The sequence below is a fragment of the Phoenix dactylifera genome, unplaced genomic scaffold, assembly GCF_009389715.1.
Source record: "Phoenix dactylifera cultivar Barhee BC4 unplaced genomic scaffold, palm_55x_up_171113_PBpolish2nd_filt_p 001237F, whole genome shotgun sequence".
NCBI lineage: Eukaryota > Viridiplantae > Streptophyta > Magnoliopsida > Arecales > Arecaceae > Phoenix > Phoenix dactylifera.
In genome coordinates, this window is record NW_024068572.1 from 46,941 (window position 1) to 65,505 (window position 18,565).

Sequence of the window (18,565 nt, forward strand, 5' to 3'; positions counted from 1 at the left end):
GGTATCGGTCTAATCCGTTAACCGGATTCCTAAACCCAAGATTTCATCTGGACCGGCGTATCAAGTTCGCAGAAATACGCCACACCAACATTAACTTTTTTATTATTATTATTTTTGCGCATTGGCAGCTCACTACATTCAGTCATGAGTACGCTCAGAATAATCGCAGTACAAAATACGCTCTAGTGCCACCGGCATGTGCTCCAAGACTTTCCATAAGATAGCCCCAGAGTGGTGTGCTGCAAAAGATGCGACCCAATCCGCCGCACTGTTCGCCTTCCGAAAGACATGTGTGACTCAGAAGAGTGGTATACCCTCTGAGATACTGCCGTCAAAATTTATCTTGAGCGTAGCTTTGGTATTATATGATTAGTGATCTTAAATTTCCATGGAATATCAAATAGAATACTTATAAATAATTGGGGATCTTTATTCATTGCAATATGGTATACGAAACGTGGTGATATTAAATCATCCGAGATAAGATCATCTCAGGATAAGAATCATCGGTGATCTAAGATCATCTTGATGATCTCATTTGGATCACCAAATGCCGCCAAAAGAGATAAAGAGTAACAAAAGCTATACTAAAGTTAAATTAAAAACATATTTATCAAAATTAATGCAAATAATTATGAATAAAATATGCATCATTTTACCTAAGTAATAAAAGAATGAAAGAGAACATTTGCATCCCTTAGACGAACAATTGTTGATGAGTTTTAAGTCTCACATGATTAATGAGTTTGGGATGACAAATGTAACTTTCATTATTATTTTTTTTTGTTCGCAGTGAGACAATGTGACAATGAAATTTTTATTTATCAGAAAAGTATATAATCAATTTCCTTGACAGGTTTAGAATGAAGAAGTGAAATCTGGTGCAGAATCCAATAGGTACAAATATAAAGTTTTCTTTAAACGGTTGCGAAGAGAAGGCAGATGCCAAAAGTTACAAAGTTTGATTAGATATTTGCTTTATAATAACAAATACAAACCTGGACATTGTACAGGCTCCATGTTTATTGTTTATATTTATGTAGAGTCCAAGTAAAATTGTCTAGATATTGGCAACGAGAATCTTAAGATATTTGAAAGGGACAAGTGACAATGGTTTATTATGGTATACTAACACTAACCATTTTTGATTTTTTGGTTATTCTGATAGTGATTAAGCAGGTTCAACAGATGATCGAAAGAACACCCCTAGGTTCGTATTCACCATCGGTGCAAGGACTCTTTGATGGTCCTCGAAGAAGCAGCACTCGACCATGCCATCATGTTCAAAAGCTAAATGCATATGGTTGTGGCATACATTAATTGATTAGAAATATGAACAAACAAAGGTGACGGCCCAAATAATACTTTCCGGCTAACTTTTTTGGATGAGATTCTGAATTATTACAAATAGTATCAAATCGTACGGGCGTATGTTTAGTCCCACATTGGTTATTCGTTGGATAGATCTTGGATGCTTATACAGGATCAAGAAATCCAAATAATACTTTCCGACTAGTCATTTTAGATGAGATCTTGGGTTGTTATATATTGCAATTATAAAGAATCCAATACGTTACGATCTTTAATGGTCTGAACTTATCTTGAGAGCTCGTATAAGAGCTTAGATATATAGCAGATAGTTTTGATTGCAGATAATGAATCAATTAACCAGCCTGCTAGTTGATCTCCACAGGGTTTAGGTCTCTTGTGCTGTATAAATAAATAAATAAATTAGCTAACAGTCGAGTTTTGAGATCCGTGGGGAATCAGCTCTATGAAAACCCCTGCCAATAAAATTTATACCACCTCATGTGCACAACTCGCAGAGTCTTTCATTAATGACGTGATATTTGGAAGAAAAATTATGTTGTTTTGGATGCATGGAGGATCTTGTATATGAGCCACACCCTTTTGGATGAGAGATTCCTTGAAGATATTTGCTTCCACAATGCCCCTCGGTTCAGGAGGATCTCCAAGTCGATGTGATCTATTTTGGCCATTATGAACAGGATCCTCCAGCTAAACTTTCGAAGGCTATAACTTGATCTTTCTTTTAAATCGAAAAGTTTTTTAAGACCTACAACATGAAGCTACGCCCTTTAGGGGGCGGCATCCCTTGTGATTGAATCCAAATTTCATCATTTGGGGCTTGAAACGAGCCAGTCAAACCAAAAATTTTCTTTTCGGATAAGATTTTGACTGGTATAGCTCTCTACTTAAGAAGAATTAGGTAGAGAAAAAAAAAATTTGATGAAGTCAAGATCTACTTCCTCAAGAATTTTAGCTTTTCCTACAAGATTTCTACTAATGATGCCTATTTTAGAAAAGAGAGTCTTACTAAAATTAGAAAAAGGAATCCGACCCAAATTATGTAAAGACGGGCCTTATGATTATAAATAAAGGCTATGTACTCATATGTTTAATTATCAATGAAAGAAAAAGGGACTTAAGTCCTACTTTCGCAATTCTTCTATTTTTCTTTTGAGAGATTAGAGTTAAACAGATTGAAGAAAGTCTTTCTTTTTCTGGATGGATCATGCCTTCAGCTCTATTATGTTCTTTTTTATATATTTTTTTGCTGTTTTGTTCTCTCGGAGAGGTTCTTACCTCTGTTTTGTCTTCTTTTGTATTATCTCTTTCTTTTGTTTTAACCCTTTTAACTTTTCTCTGAAAACAAAATACCTAACAAGACTTGGTCTGGTTAGTGATGTGTAATTTTATTAGTGCTCCTTTGGCGTGGAATTTCTGAAAGAGAGAGAGGCTTCAATAGCTCAGTTTCTTAGTAATGCAATAGTCACATCTGTTTCTTCGACACAGTCGCTAATGATGATGCAATACAAGTTGCTAATGGTTAATGCAAGAGATAGCAAAAATGCTGGTGAAACTAATTTAAGGCCACATAGCAAATAATAAGACCACATCTTCATCTCCTATTTTTGACTTTTGGTGGTGCACTCCTGACGAAAAAGATGGTGGTGAAACATCAGCTATTACAAAATAGAGAAGCACCATGTAAAGGGTTGTCATTAATTATGAACCATGCATAGAAGCTCCATTCAGACCAATTACCTAAGGCATGGCTCCAAAGTACACTCATGAGGCTCGTTAGCTAAGTGCAATACTTGCACCAAGCTCAATGGATCATTTGATAGATAAGGTATTCAGTTGATTTTTGTGAAACCAAACTAAACCTTAATTATAGTTGGATTTAGCTACACTCAAGTGGACTACATACAGATCTCATGGATCTATATTAGATAATGGGAGTCTACATCAATGATTCGGATAATTAGATATGCTCTAAATTGCTTATATCAAAAATTATAGAATTTCGAGATCCTTAGCCTACGCTTCGAGTGATAATATATATATATATATATATATATATATATATATATATATATATATATATATATATATATATATATATATATATATATATATATTTTAATGTTATTTGGATTATCTATTTTTTTGACTATTCAATGCATACATTATGTTTCTCTAAATCACATAATTTTTGGTATGTAAACAACCTAAAGATAGTAGATTATATCCAACAGCTCAAATCATCGGTGTGGAACTCCCATCATCCAATCTAGACCTAATTGAATCTGAGTGGAAATCCACTCGAGTGTGACCCAATCTACTCTCTCTCTCTCTTTATGCATGTATATATCACTGCAAGAAAAAAAGCTTTGGCGACACCTTCTATGGTCTTTATCGACGCTTATAAGGGTCGGTAATTTTCTTTCCGATGCTTTTAAAAGCATCACCAAAGTGTTACCTATGTTAGAGTGGAGAACTAAATTGCCGACGCTTTTCAACAGCGTCGGCAAAAACAAAAGATTTGCCGACGCTTTAAAGCGTCGGCAATACTTATCCTAATGGTGCTTTAAAGCGTCGTTAGAATTATTTTTTAAAAAAAAATTAAAAAGCCTAATTAATATTTGGGGGGCAAAAAAAAATCTATAGAGAGAGATTAACAAACTTAATTTAAAGAAAAAAAAGTCTAATTTCTACTCTCCATTACTGGTTCTTTCTGATTATGTTTCTTCTAATAGCACAAGATAAATAACAAAAAAAAAATTAGAAAAAAAATAACACAAGAACAACAACAAATACCCAATTTATTTATATTTTTTTTACAGATTAGGAAACCTATTACAATAGGAATAACATAGGAAGCATAATTACATATTACAAATTAAAAATTACAGTAGAAATGGAAGCATCTTCCGGCCATAGTAGCTTCTTTGCAATCTTTGACGTTGCAGTCCTCTTCTTGGTCTTCATCTTCATCTTGGCCTTCATCGTCTTCCTTTTTGAATCTAGCTCGTTGCAAAAAGGTGAGAAGAAAACCTCAGCTCGTTGCAAAGAGGCGAGAAGAAAAACTCAAAGGCCAAAAAACAAACTTAGCAACCTAAATAAATTAACAAATAAAGTCTACAAAATGATTGGCATTGGCATGATGATAGTAAGAGCAAGAAATATAGTTCCTTCCATCGGCTCGCACCACAAACAAATGAATATAGAGATGCCAAAAGATCCAATATACCAAATGAACAGCTAAATCAATTAAAGCAGATAATATTTCAAAACCCTGCAAAAGCTCTTTGTTTAACTCACTTTCTCAGTAAACCCAATCTACCTTACTTATCCATGTATCAGATGGCAAAGGAAAACGCAAAGATCAAGAAGGGGAAGGAAAAAAAGCAAGACAAAGAATTGGAGGCCGAAATAAATGAGAAATCCATAGGAGAGAAAGGGAAAAAAGAAGCGAACCACTGCTCCTTGGCTCTTTTGATCCGGAGGAACACCTCGGGGGAGGGATCGTCATCCTCTTGCTCCCACTAGATGCATTTCCACTAAAACACAAGTTCATGATATCTTCAGCCCGGCTTCTCCATGGGCCGCAAAGATCCACACATGGAACGTGAGATCAAGAAGATACCGGAGGGCGTTTGTCCTTGCCTTCATGATCGACTATGGCGATCGAAACCAGGGCTAGTGTTAGGGTTAGGATTAGGGTGGGTGAATGAGACTGGGTGAAGGGGTTAGAGATTCATCTCCGCGCGTGAGAGAGATAGAGAGAGACAGAGAGAGAAGAGGTTGGGATCGGAGAGGAAAGAGGGGGTTGGGATGATGGCGACTGGGTAAAGGGGTTAGGGATTCTTCTCCGAGAGAGAGAGAGAGAGAGAGAGAGAGACAAAGAGAGATTGGGGAGGAAGGGGGGGCTAGAATCAAGGAGGAGGGGGGAGCTGGGATCGGAGAGGAAGGGGGGAGGGGGCTGGGATGATGGCCGAAGGGGTTAGGGATTCTTCTCCACGCGTGCGAGAGAGAGAGAGGGAAGGGGGGAGGGGGTTGGGATGATGGCGGAAGGGGTTGGGATCGGGGAGAGAGGTATCCATTATTTTCTCTGCTAATTGTTCTCCGACGACGCTTTGCAAAGCATTGTCTTAGTTTGCTATTAGGCCTCCGACGATGTTTTGTAAAGCATTGTCTTGGGGGAAGATTAGGTCGGAAATGATTAGGCCTCCGACGACGCTTTGTAAAGCGTCGTTTTGGAGGAAGATTAGGCCGAGGATGATTAGGTCTCCAACGACGCTTTCTAAAACGTCATGTAGTGCACTAAGGCTTCCGAGGATGCTTTCTAAAGCATCATCTTAGCTAAGGAATGCTGGGAAGGCTTTCGATGATGCTCATACGCGTCGTCTAATCCAGATTTTTCCTAACACTACTAAGATTTTGGCGCGGTGGCCAAATTGCCGACCCTTCTTTTTTGCATCGGCAGCTAAAAGTCGGAAAAACCTATTTTTGTTGTAGTATATGAATATATGTACAAACATATGTACTACAGATTTCCAATGAGTTGCTATGTAATTCACCATAAGCTAGCTTGTTCTCATCTTTCCACCAGATCAGAGGTCTCAAGTTCGAGCATGAGTATATTTAATGGAAGATCGCACTCAGATCCTATTCAAATGCAGGGTTCATGGTGGAGACCAAATGACTATATAACATGGCCGACATTTCAAAAGTTTCAGAGACCTTTAGAAAAAAGAACCGTAACAAGGAGAAACCGAAAGATTCCACGTCGCCAAGCAGGGAAAGAACATGGGAAAGGGGGTTAAAATAAAATCATGGATTTAGAAAGAAAAAAAGTAGTGAAAATCCTTTTGCTTTAAAGTATGTAATTATTGAGCTAAAATCATATTCTATAGCTCTAGAATTATCATGGTCATTCCATTAAACTTAAAATTTTTCAAAGGTAACCCATGAAAGAAAGTAACATGCCAATCACCCAAACTTGACTTTTTAACCAAAACCCTGCACACCCTCTTGTTTATTTTTTATACAATTAATTCACTAATTTTTCATATCATTTTCAATAAGCTTAATTAAATATGGAAACGTCAAGCTCATACAATTCTAGGACTGCACAAATAAGTGATTCACATACCATCCAGAGAGTGATGTCATGCCCCCTGCACCCTGTTTCAAGTCTTCACTGCGAAGATTTTGTGCTACGTTTGCACTGGAAACAAGAAAGAACAAATAAATTCATGCTTATTCTTGCCTTAACTGCCCGTTGTAATTCCAGTAGTTTGAGCCTTAAGAGCTGCTTCCTTCTTCTTTTTGTCCCTGTATTCTCCATAAGAGTAGGAAGCTAGACCCCAAAGGCAGAGGGCCAGGGAAACGCCCTTCTCGCTGGTAAACTTCTCGTGTAAGAGGATGGCAGCAAAGAGCTCGATCACGGGAATGAAAACTGCAATGATAATTCCAGCAAGCAAGGTATTGACACAGAAGATTACTCCTACAGTGCCCAAGAAGAAGCACTGCCACAAGATTGCGCTCCAGACGAGCACCATATAGTATTTAACCTCCCCTAGTCCATATTGCCTTGCCTCCCTTGGAATAACCTGCAAAATTTAAAAGATGAATAAAAATAAAACGTTCAACTAAGATTTTAATCGTTCAATCAAAATTCTTCATTGTTGTCATGAATCCGATGCTACCCAGCAAAAAATGGTGAATCGGGATCCTCTGTGGTGTGACTTTTCCACACAGAATATAGTATCTAATGCATAGCTATCACATCATCCATCTTAGAGACGGATGAGAGCTACTCATCTCCGAGATGGATGATATCACAGCTATTCATGATCGTACTGTACTCTATGGTGCAAGAGGATATGATGGCTGATACCAGTCTGGTTCGATGCCGTATGCAAGGGTATGGAATCAATTTTTGTGGATCTGACTTAACCCATGCTAGATAGTTTAGGGTCTTTGGTGTATTTGTAAGAAATTTGATCCACCAATGACCAAAATAGATCATTGCAATAAGAAAAATAGGTATAGTTGTGTCTAAAGAACTTTGGTGTATTTGTAAAATCTATTTATCTATTTCTTGGTTTATCCTTCTCTCCTCTTTGAGCACGGATCCTCTATGGTGCCCGAGCTGCACTTGTGGAGAAGAAAAATAGACATAGTTGTGTCCAAAGAACATTGGTGTATTTGTAAAATCTGTTTATTTGTTTCTTGGTTCATCCTTCTCTTCTCTTTGAGCACCTATCCTTTAGAGTGCCCGAGCCACACTGCAAAGTGCTGTGCAACCCTCGATGGTCGTCCACAAATATGTACCATGTCGTATATGGCATGTATTATTTGATAGCCAACTATCTCTTGATGGCGGCTATCGAGATCTGCATCTTAGCTGCACCGTAGAAAATTTTGGTTGTTTTTTTTTTTTAAGCTAGCACCATGTAGTTCTCAAAAAAAAAAAAAAAGCATGAGTGAAAATAAAGTGCACGCATTTTAATTTTCTTTCAGATTTTCTTGAGTACCTCAAAGTCCTTGTTTACCAGCATTCCAATGGTGCAGAGAGCTGTGGCAAAGAACCCCATCACCAGCTGCATCTCCATCACCAGCGTGTACGTGATCACCTGCCTCGCCTTCCGGTAAGTCAGCTCCACCAGCGGCAGTATCAATCCGTAGAGCGCCGCCGTCCCCAGCGTCAGAAAGAACCCCGTCAAGTACTGCCCTTCGCTCACGTTATCCGGCCGGTCCGAGCTGGTGTGGAGGCCCAGCATCACCGCCCCCACAGTCAGCAACGCAACAGAGTTTATAGAATAAGGTGTAAACTTTTGCTTCACAATAAGGAAGGCAAAGGAGGCCGTGAAGGCCAGTTGACTGGAGATGAGTAATGCCGAGGTGGAGACCGGGAGGAAGGAGAGGCCGTAGGCGTAGAGGAAGTCGTCGACGCCGATGAGGAGGCCGAGGACGGCGCAGGCGAGGAAGAGGCGAGGGGTGAGGAAGAAGAGCTTGGTGGGGTGGTGGTGGTTGTCGGGGGCGAGGCGGCGGCGGCGGCGGTAGAGGTAGGAGATGGAGAGGGGGAGGAGGATGAGGGGCCACCCGCCGGTCTCGAGCCAGCTGGAAAGCCACTGGCGGTGGCCGCCGTGGCGGAAGTAGACCCGGGAGAGGAGCGGGCCGCCGGTGTTGCCGACGGACAGGAGGAGGCAGTTGAGGACGACGAGGGCCCTCTTCAGGCATTTGCTCGTTTGAGGGCCCTTGGGGTGGTGGTCTTGCTGCCCTTCCACATCCATCATCCCGGTGCCTCCTCGTTCAGGCAGTCTCAAAGGCTTTCTGTTGTTATATGTTTCCTCTCCCTTTCAGGGAGGCTATGAGGACCTGGAAAGCAAACCCAAAGAAGCAACCTCAGGCTCTGGATTCACCCTTCGTACCTCATTAAAAAAATTATATCCGACACTCTACACCCCATTATCTTATTCTTGTGGGCCATAAAAATTCATGAACTCACAATAATATAAATGAGATGAGATGATTGATGTGGTGCACTATTATAGTGCGGGATATAATTTCTCACCTTATATATCGAATTATTCTTTGTGCAAGATGTGATGGCGCACCATGCCAATAACATTATCTTATTCTTGTGGGCCATAAAAATTCATGAGCTCACAATAATATAAATGAGATGAGATGATTGATGTGGGCACTATCATATAGTGTAGGATATAAGATATATTTTTTTCAAGTTACGAGGTAAACAAAGATTAAGATGGTCAATTATATCTAAAATCATACTTTTGTGATCTAGCCTAGGTTGTGCTTATGTTAATTTATGGAATGAGCCATATGATGCCCTCAATGAAGTGCATGGGGGAGAGCAACCACCAACCACAGTATGGTGACTTTGACCTACCTCCATCCCAAATTCATCGGGTATTAAACCCTGCATGTATAGATACATCTATGAAAATCAAAAAATAAAATACTCAAAAATTAAGTCGGAAGATCCGACTGCTTGCAGCCATTGCGATTGTTTTGATCGGTGCCCCTGAGTTCGCAGTCTAATTGAAGAAAATACATGTCACATAATCTTTTGGCACTAGGCCTTAGAAAAGGATCGCAATACTCCACATCACAAGTTCTAAAAGGCCAATTCATTAAAGAATCCCAAGAAAGAGGAACCAAAACGCTCCACATCAGAAACCATAGTAAGGTGACTTTGGTTATGATGGTTCATGTCACAGTGATGGAAAAAGTATGTTAAGAGTCTGAAAAATTGAGGAAAAAAGACTCCACTTTGTAGGTGCGATCATATCAGCAAAGCACAGGATCTTCAAAAGAATCATCTAATTAAAGGAAGTTTAAACTTTAAACAACGATTAGGTCTTGATATTATATTTAATTTTTTAATACCTTTCTTCCTCTCTTCTCTCGCGTTAGCAAGCACGAGCCTTTTGCATCAGAAGCTAGTCAAAGAGGTTCATGGCTAGCTGGGTACCATCCATCTCCATCACATGGTGATTTGATTTGGGGGACCAAAAAGATTTTTTAAATTTATCTTTTTTGCACATATTCGGGACAAATCGAGCCAAATTCATGAACCCTGCCCTCTTGTCCAAGAGAAAAGAGATGATATTATTCGAGGAAACACTCAATGTAGATTAATCAATACTCTAAAAGCTTAAGTTGTAACAGAGAATAATGTATATTAGTACTATAGAAAAAGGGTCAACAATATATATCAGGCTTAATACCTATCTCAGGTGCAGCTCGGACCATGCATGTGGAGGAATAATTGCTTACCCAAGAGACAAGCGATTATACCCATATGAGCAAGCACTCAGTGTTAGTTAACAAATTTACTCCCCTCGCATGTAATCTGGATTCAAATTTGTGACCTTCAGAAAACTTGAGCTATGATACTATGTTAGTTAACAAATTGACCACGAAAGTTTAAGCTGAAAGAGAAGGGGCCAACGATATATATTATGCTTGAAAAGAATTCACATGAAAAGCCAATTAGAGTTGGCACCTACATTACTCAAACTTTGGCACCATGCATATGATTTATAGCACAAGATATTAGCAGTAAAAATGAAGGTTTAGTTTTCCTTAAAAAAGAAAAAAAGGGAAAGATGTGAATGCCAATAGTTCTGGTTGAATGACAAGCAAGATGGATTGTTGTGATGTCAAGATTATATCATTTCTCTCTAAATTTGTGTTTGAATATAAAGAGATCTCATTTTGTTTTTTTTTTTTCCCTCTCCCAAACATTAAGGAAAAAAAGAACTAAGCAATGGAGATGTCTTCAGTAAAAATACATACTACAAGAAAATTCCTTTGAAGTAAGGCGATAGATATATAGCCGATCAATTAAATGTTTGATAAAAGTTTTATTATACAATAGTAGAGATTTTAGTGCCCGTCAATTGATTTGAAATTTTCACATTCTTTTGAAACAACCATTTTTATTAGATTTTGAAACAACCATTTAGCCAATATAATAACATATAGATGCCTGATTATATGTTTGAACTATTATTAATATAACAATATACACTATTAAATTTAATCTACTAAATAGAGTTGGCAGTGGACTGAGTTGGGTTGTATAAGATCCTATATTTTATAATCGAGCTTTTTTTAAAAAATTTTGGGTAGATTTTTGAGCAGATCGAGCCAAACAAGAAATGTGTAGTTGGTTTGTTTATTTTGGATGCTTCATGATGATTTCTCTGGTCATATAGGATATCTAAAAAGATGAGAACAAAATAAGGCCAAAAAGGAAGAATTTACGATCTTTTGCTCATAGATAAATCTGATTTGAATTACAAAAAAGCAAAGTTAAAACATGGATTTTGGCTTGTTTTATTCAAAGCATATATAAATGCTCCAACCTTTGGACCTTTGGCAGTCGGCAAAGTTCAGTCGACCATCAAATATAAGTCATACTGATAAGAGTTTCAAAGGCGAGCATTATTGGAGGCAGTATTTCATAAATCTGACAAGATTCCTCTTTCCTGTAGTGACTTTTCCTTTGTTAATCATTCAACTATGAAAGGAAGTGACAACTCTTGTAAAACAAATGAAGACTCTTAGGTGCACTCTTTTTATTCAAAGCATATATAAGTGCTCCATTTTTCTATGAGTTGTTCCATTCAAACGGGAGAACTCACTAGCCACTATGCTCTTCAATGTCCCACATGATGAATCATCCAAGCACCACAAAAAGGAAGAAGGAAGTGGCTTGAATGGAAACTATGATCATTTGTGATGACAAAAGATCTCATCCCGAAACATCTTACTGTAATTAGGGATATAATTATTAAGTCACCAGCCTATGATGGACAACCGAGAAATAGGGATGGCAATTTATGAACCAACAAATCAATCTGACCCACAAACAACCTGCTTCGAGCAGGTTTGAGTTTGATACAAATGGGTTTGGATCATATACCGGTCGACCTATTTAGAACTGCTTATTAAATAGGTTAGGTTCAGATTTAGATCTTCAACCCGTTTAACCCATTTTAATCTATTTAATAATTGGATCGGATTATAACTTGATCCATTTAACCCGTTTAAGATTTGTTTAAGTTGTTTAAAACCTACTTAACCAGTTTCTGTTCTGTTTAACCCTGCCCGCTTAACCAGTTTAACCTATTTAAATCCATTTAATTTGTTAAAAACACACTTAGCCTGTTTAACCTGTTTAATTTGACTTGACCTGTTTAATAAATAGGTTATCCATTTAATAAACAGGTCGGGTTCGGATCTAAATTTTTGACCTGTTTAATAAACAAGTCAGGTTTGGATTGATAAATTTTTGACCCAACTTGCATCCAATCTGACCCAACTCGATTGCCACCCTAACCAGGAAACCACTGCAAACTAGAAGGCATGAGCTTCTAGGGCAAAGGTAGGTTGTAAATCTCAACACACCATGATACTGTAATATTTAATCTGAAGGAATGCTAAGAAATTTGTAACCTAATTCCAGAAGACATTGATCTTCATTCAAGCAGGACACTACATGGATAAATGATTACTGGAAACTAAAAGAAAGGGTTAAAGAAAAGGATGTTACCTGAAAAGAGAGAGATGATGAGCAGTGGACTTACAACTACGTGCTAGATGTCCATCTCTATCCAGAAGTATAATGTTAGATGGGAACACTTTATACTCATAAGCAACAATTTATAGGAGTATAGAAATGGAATCCAATGATGCCAATATTATTGGATAGTTCCCTTCAAAAAAGATAGCGCATAGGATGTTACGTGGGGGAAAATTTCTCAACCAGTAACAACTTCATGGATAGATGCAAAACACACATACGAACAAACAAATGCCTTTTCACTAATAGATGCATAAGGGTGGCAATTTATGACCCAACCTGTCGATTAGATCCGCAAATGACCTGCTTTAAGCAGATTTGGATTTGACATAAACAAATTTAGATTGTAAATGGGTCAACCCGTCTAAACCTATTTATTAAATGGGTTGGGTTCAGATTTAAACTTTTGACCCGTTTAATAATTGGGTGGGTTATGATCCGATCTGTTTAACCTATTTAACGTCTGTTTTACCTGTTTGAAACCTGCATAACCTATTTCTGACCTGTTTAACCCGACCCGCTTAACCTGTTTAATCTGTTTAAATCAATTTAACCCGTTTAAAACTCACCTAACCTGTTTAAAATCCGCCTAACCCATTTAACCTATTTAATAAATAGGTTATGTGGGTCGAGTTTGGTTAAATATGTCGGATTCAGATTTAACTTTTGACCTATTTAATAAACATGTCGGATTTGGGTTGATAAATTTTTGATCCGATCCGTATCCTACTCGACCCGACCCTATTGCCATCCCTAAATTAGATGGTTCATATACTCGGTCAAAAGTCAACAGAAAGTTGCTATCACATGTGAAAGAGTGGACACCATTAGAAAATAATATTGCATTGCAGGTCCTTTATTTTGTTCTTTCTTTGTTGATCCTTCTTCTCACTTTTGACCTCCTTGGTATTTCTACTTTGTTTGTACTCTTTAATGAATTAATCCTTTAGGCACTTGGTGCCTATTGTTCCTCTTAAAATGATAAGGCAATCCATTTCCAACATCCATCCACTCATTTTAAAGGTGGCATCTCCATTGGCGAGTAATGGTCGGTAAGCAAGCTAGCTTGATTTGACTCGCTCCAAATCCTTCGGTAAGGACCACCCAATGCTCATCTTTTCAAATGGAGAGGGACCTATTGGAATTGGATAGAGATGGCCACTAGAAGGACATAGCATATTAGTAGTAGATGCTAAAAGGTCCAATAAAAGAAGAAAACAATGTTTCCAATCTAACAACGGCTGCATTATTTATGTGTTATAATATGGTATTGTAACGCACTTGCCTTCTTCGGTGGATGCATGTGTTTGTCTATTTCTATTGCATTGTCTAGAGAGAGTCCTAGACAAGGTAATTGCCTGTTAATGACTCCATCCGTTCCATTCAAAGTGATGAAAAGATATGGTTGAAATATTCGTATTAATATCCACTCACCAAGATGTTGGGGTCATGCTTGAGCTCAGCTCATACTCGGCTTGAAAAAAGCTCAAATCAAGTTTAATGCGAAGCTAAACAAACCAAGTTTGAATCAGCAAAATAGGCTTCGAGCCAAAAATCAACCCAACTCAATCAAGCTCGACTCGATAATCCTCATATACATTTGCATTATATATTTCATGTATAATAGATTGTTAGATTGAGACTTTAATTGGTACGTTCTTTTATTCCTTAGATTAATTAAATATTACTATAAACTTGGGCCACACTTTAAATTAAATTAAGCATCAAGCTTTTTATTTAAGCTTGAGCAAAGTTTGATTTAATCCTATAAATAAGCATGAATTGAACTCAGAATAATGATAAAAATGTATCGAGCTTGATCGTGGGATTCAAGCTGGAAACTAATTCCAAACCAAGCTTGATTAGACATGAATTCGAGCAAGCTTGGCAGGATTGCACCCCTAGCATTATGATATACAAAATTGCTTTGGTAACTCAGAAATGTAACTCTGAAAGTCACTCAACTGGTACATTATATTCTCATTGGTCCCTTTTAATTAGAATGTGATGAAGCAATGTTCACTCCATAAAACAGTTGAGCTGACTCTTCTGAGTGATTTTTCTGAGCTACCATGGCACTTCTCTATGGTAAATATTGTTATTATGTTTGTTGATACAAAATAGATAGATCTGAAGATAGTAACAGAAAAGATATTAATATATTGGCCGAGATACAACAAAACATAATGAATGATGCAGATCATTAACTGGGATGACCTACTGTCATTTTGACATAGATCATTACTGATTGTATCATACCTTGCAACATTAACTTAAGCAAAGCCCGCAAAGGAACCATTTCTATCCATGAGCTTGTATGCATCGATCATGTTGGGTTAGTGAGCACCTTTACTCACAATTGTTCATAATTTATAAAGTTCCAGGCCCTGATATTTTATCGTTTAGGCAAAACATGGAAGATCTAAACCCAATCCTAGACACAAGTGAGTTATGGATTTATATCCGATCCAATGGAGAGGCAATCAAGTTTCAGCCTTAAGATTTCAAGTGAGATCAGCTCAAAAACTCTTCAGGATTTGTTTCCTGCGTTAAGAGGCCATTTTTGATAAGTTATCATTCAGAATTGACTGCAATAAGGAGACAAATCTTCTACAACCCAAAGTTATAGGAAATTCCGGCAGCTCTAAGAGGGCCTACACCAGCTGCCCAACCTGAACATGGCCTGAGACGAAGTGGACCATCGTCATATGTTGGGCAAAATCAGACCTAAAATGAGATGGATCAAGTAATACTCTGGTCTAGGCCTCGTTTGGAACCTGATCCTGTCACAAAGCTTATCTGCCAGCACGACCAATCGTATTGTTGGATCTTCAGTCAGTGCAAATGAGCCAAGCAACTCGTGAGATGCTAGCTCAGCTGGACTAGATTATTACCAAGCTCACACTATAACAAAAATAAGGTTTTTGGACTCTTACCTGCCGACACAAGAAAGAAGCATCGGTAAATTGGTGACCATGCCAAAATTTGCCGACGTATGCAGGAATTAAACCAAAACGACGCTGGTACTAGTGTCATCAGAATTCAAGATTAAAACGACGCTAACAAGCGTTATTGAAAGCCAAATCCACCCTACCACCCTCGACGACCACCACACTTTAGCTTCCGATGATGCTTATTTTGGCTTTAGACAACGCTTATAAGCATCGTTGGAAGCCAAACTACCACCCAATGCTTATAAGCATTGTCGGAAGTCAAATTGCCACCCACGCTGTGCTTTGGCCTCCGACGACGCTTATAAATGTCGTCAAAGGCCATTACTCCTCCAACCTAAATAAGATATAAGCCGTTCTTCTGCCATTTGGTGCCCTAAAGCACAACTTAGCCGCTGCTATAGAGGAGAAGCGACAAGATAAAGTCGATCAGTCGATCCTTTAGGTCGTGCGCGGCACCTACAAGGGTCGGGAGGGCAAGGTCGTCCAAGTCTACTGCAAGAAGTGGGTCATCCATGTCGAGCGCATCACCTGTGAGAAGGTGAATGGTTCTGTGAAGCTTCTCTGGAGTACAACCAGCTCCTCAGTGGTGATGCGCTAGGTGGTCCAAATCGGCCGCCTCAGAGCTCCTTGGGCAACCGCAGACCACATCAGAGCAGGTCCGGTCATCCTCGGAGGAGGTTCCGCCCTCCCCCCTTTGGATGCAGAGGGTCACCACCCCACATTAGCCTCCGATCTGGCCAGCACACTGGCTTTGCGATCCGTCATCAGTGCTGTCCACCAAGAGTTTGAAGAAATGATCACATAGTAGCCCGGTCGCACGAGGTGTCTCCCCAACTTAGGATTCTTAGTGTTTGCTGTCTCTGTTATTACATATTCCATAGCTTCAGTGATTGGGAGGACCATTGAGAGTTTTGCTTTTTTATTTTCTCTTTTGATCTAGATAAATCTCATGTTTTAGTGCGTTATAGATTACCTCAAAAAATGTGGTTTGAAAATTAGCTTCAGACAAGAATGTGCTTTTATCATATTAATTCTAAAATCGGCTTCATGAGATTGCATTGATGGCATTCTCTTCGTGTTTGAAGCTAATGCTATACTACTTTTTTTTATCATCCTTGTGGAAGAGGAGATTGATGTATGTCTGAAACTTTATTTATTTTGATAAATTTTGGTTTTATAGTTACACTACTGGCAGTTAGCGAAGCTTTTTACAAGCATCGATAGACTTTTTTTTTCACTCTTGTATTGCCGACACTTTTGCGATGCTTTCTAAAGTGCCGGCAATAAAATTGCCGATGCTTATAAGTGCCAGTATATGCTCTAAAAAATATCGAAAAAGATAGTTTTTTTTTGAGTTCAAGTAGCTTGAACAATTTTTGAGTCAAGTTAGAGTAGCAAAATAATTGGTCGAATCGAGTATACACATACATATATATATATATATACATATATATATATATATTTAAAATATAATATTTTACTTATAATTATTGTTAATATAATATTTTACAAATATAATATTTACATATTTTTTCATTTGATCTAAGTCCTAACTTTTATAATTATGACCAAGGCTTGAATTTGAGCTCGAACTCGAGCTCGAGTATGGCTCAGTTGATATTTGAGTTAATCTCGTGTATTACTTTTTTTTTCTTTTTTGATCAAGTCAAGTTCGAATTTGGATGTTAAGGCTTTGATCGATCTTGAATCGAGTTTTGAGTTCGAGTATTTTAAATCGGTCAAGCTCAAGCCGCTAGCTTCTAGACTCATCTCGACTTGATTGTTTTCTTCTTCTTGTTTTTTTTTTGATCGATCTTGAGTATTTTGATACTCCAGCTAAAAAAGTAGAGTTGATCATAGGTTAGGCTTGCTTATAGGTAATCTTAAATTTTAAATAGATCCGACCCAAAACTAAATTAAAAATAAATAGAGTTTTGGCCCGAAGTTTGATTTGCTCTTCTAAGAAGCTATCCTGACCTAAGGCCATTGTGAGCAATTTCCAAGTTCACCTCAACTCTACAATTGCTGCGATGTTCTCTAGAAAGAAAGGACATAGTGGGGACCAAGAGAAATAATTCCCGTCATCTCTTTCCTGCTAGTTTGAGCCAATTCCAGCAGTGGCCCAACCATGGCTCCAAGAAGTAAACAAAAATCTATGATAGATTAAAAAGATTGGATAATAAATCATCCGTTGAAAAGAAAGTGAAGTTCCTATCCATTAGCTTACCTTTCCGCTTCATATAAGATGCATTCACTCCAATTGAGGCATGAAATCATCAATCAAACTGGTTCTATTTTGGATTCCAACAATCCTTAGAAATTTTACGTCTCCATGGAACAATGAAAAATATAGAAAGAAAACCAAATCTTAAAAGGAATAAATAATGAGATATTCGATCCAGGAAAGGAAGCATAAAGCAAAAGGAGTTCACAAATTAAGAGATAGGTTGGTACCCAGAATACCTGAGGCTGCCGTTTGAGATCCAGAATAATCTCAACTGCATGAACTAATGCTTTCTCTTCGTCTCCCACTTTGCTATGGAACGGAAGTAAAAAGATGAACAAATAAAACACCAAATCAGAAATCAAAATATAATAAATACCGTGGACTTCCTCCAAGCATCTCGCTCTCAGAAAAGAAACAAATAATCTTGGAAGCTATGAATACCTTGAGAGAGAGAGAGAGAGAGAGAGAGGGGTCTCTTATACTTCTGTGGAGGAGAAGACGGACGGAGGCCAGGGACCAAGATTACGCATAAATATGGGCAGGAGAGTACCAGAAAACTTCCTTGTAAGTTGCAAGCCAGTGCGGATGCAGGGGGATAGATCCTTATATCTTCTGAGGATCATCCGCACACGTGTGGAATCACACTTTTGAGGCTTTGGCTCAGCTGGCCCTCGACATGAAAGCATGGATTTTTGATCAAGTGGAGGAAGCTTTTCATTAATGTCCTACTCTACCTGATGTCTTTTTTTTATTTCCTTTTACCAAGGCGACACTACCATGCGACACTAGTATAAATACAACCGCTAGTGTCAAACCCCCAAAAAAACAAGTCATACGTGATTCACCTATGCATATTGTGTTCTGCCTTCAAAGAAGAAATCCATTAATTCAAATATATTTTTTGTATATATATATATATATATATATATATATATATATATATATATATAT

General features: G+C 38.1%; 1 protein-coding gene across 3 annotated transcripts; it reads right to left on the reverse strand.

Moving 5' to 3' along the window:
• Positions 1-4,122: 4,122 nt before the first annotated feature.
• On the reverse strand, positions 4,123-18,186 carry LOC103719092 (purine permease 3-like). Of its 3 annotated transcripts, XR_003387890.2 has the most exons (5): positions 18,056-18,186; positions 17,842-17,923; positions 7,851-8,694; positions 6,464-6,923; positions 4,123-4,331 (listed from the first exon to the last, which is right to left on the reverse strand). XR_003387890.2 is itself a non-coding variant. In XM_026809254.2 (4 exons), the coding sequence occupies exons 3-4, from the start codon at positions 8,610-8,612 to the stop codon at positions 6,582-6,584; spliced, it is 1,104 nt and encodes a 367-aa protein (XP_026665055.1). In that variant the 5' UTR covers positions 8,613-8,694; positions 17,851-17,923; positions 18,056-18,186; the 3' UTR covers positions 6,215-6,581. The 3 variants fall into 3 exon arrangements, 2 of the variants coding, with proteins under 2 accessions (XP_026665055.1, XP_008806390.1); XM_026809254.2 differs by lacking the exon at positions 4,123-4,331 and having other exon boundaries at positions 6,215-6,923; positions 17,851-17,923; XM_008808168.4 differs by lacking the exon at positions 4,123-4,331 and having other exon boundaries at positions 6,215-6,923.
• Positions 18,187-18,565: the final 379 nt, after the last annotated feature.

What these genes read in the sequence shown, in the direction of transcription:
- LOC103719092 (XM_026809254.2), bottom strand. Translation starts at nt 8,612, where the DNA reads ATGATGGATGTGGAAGGGCAGCAAGACCACCACCCCAAGGGCCCTCAA. An exon ending in TGGTAAACAAGGACTTTGAG is followed by an intron (nt 6,924 to 7,850) that starts GTACTCAAGAAA and finishes TAAATTTTGCAG; the next exon opens with GTTATTCCAAGGGAGGCAAG.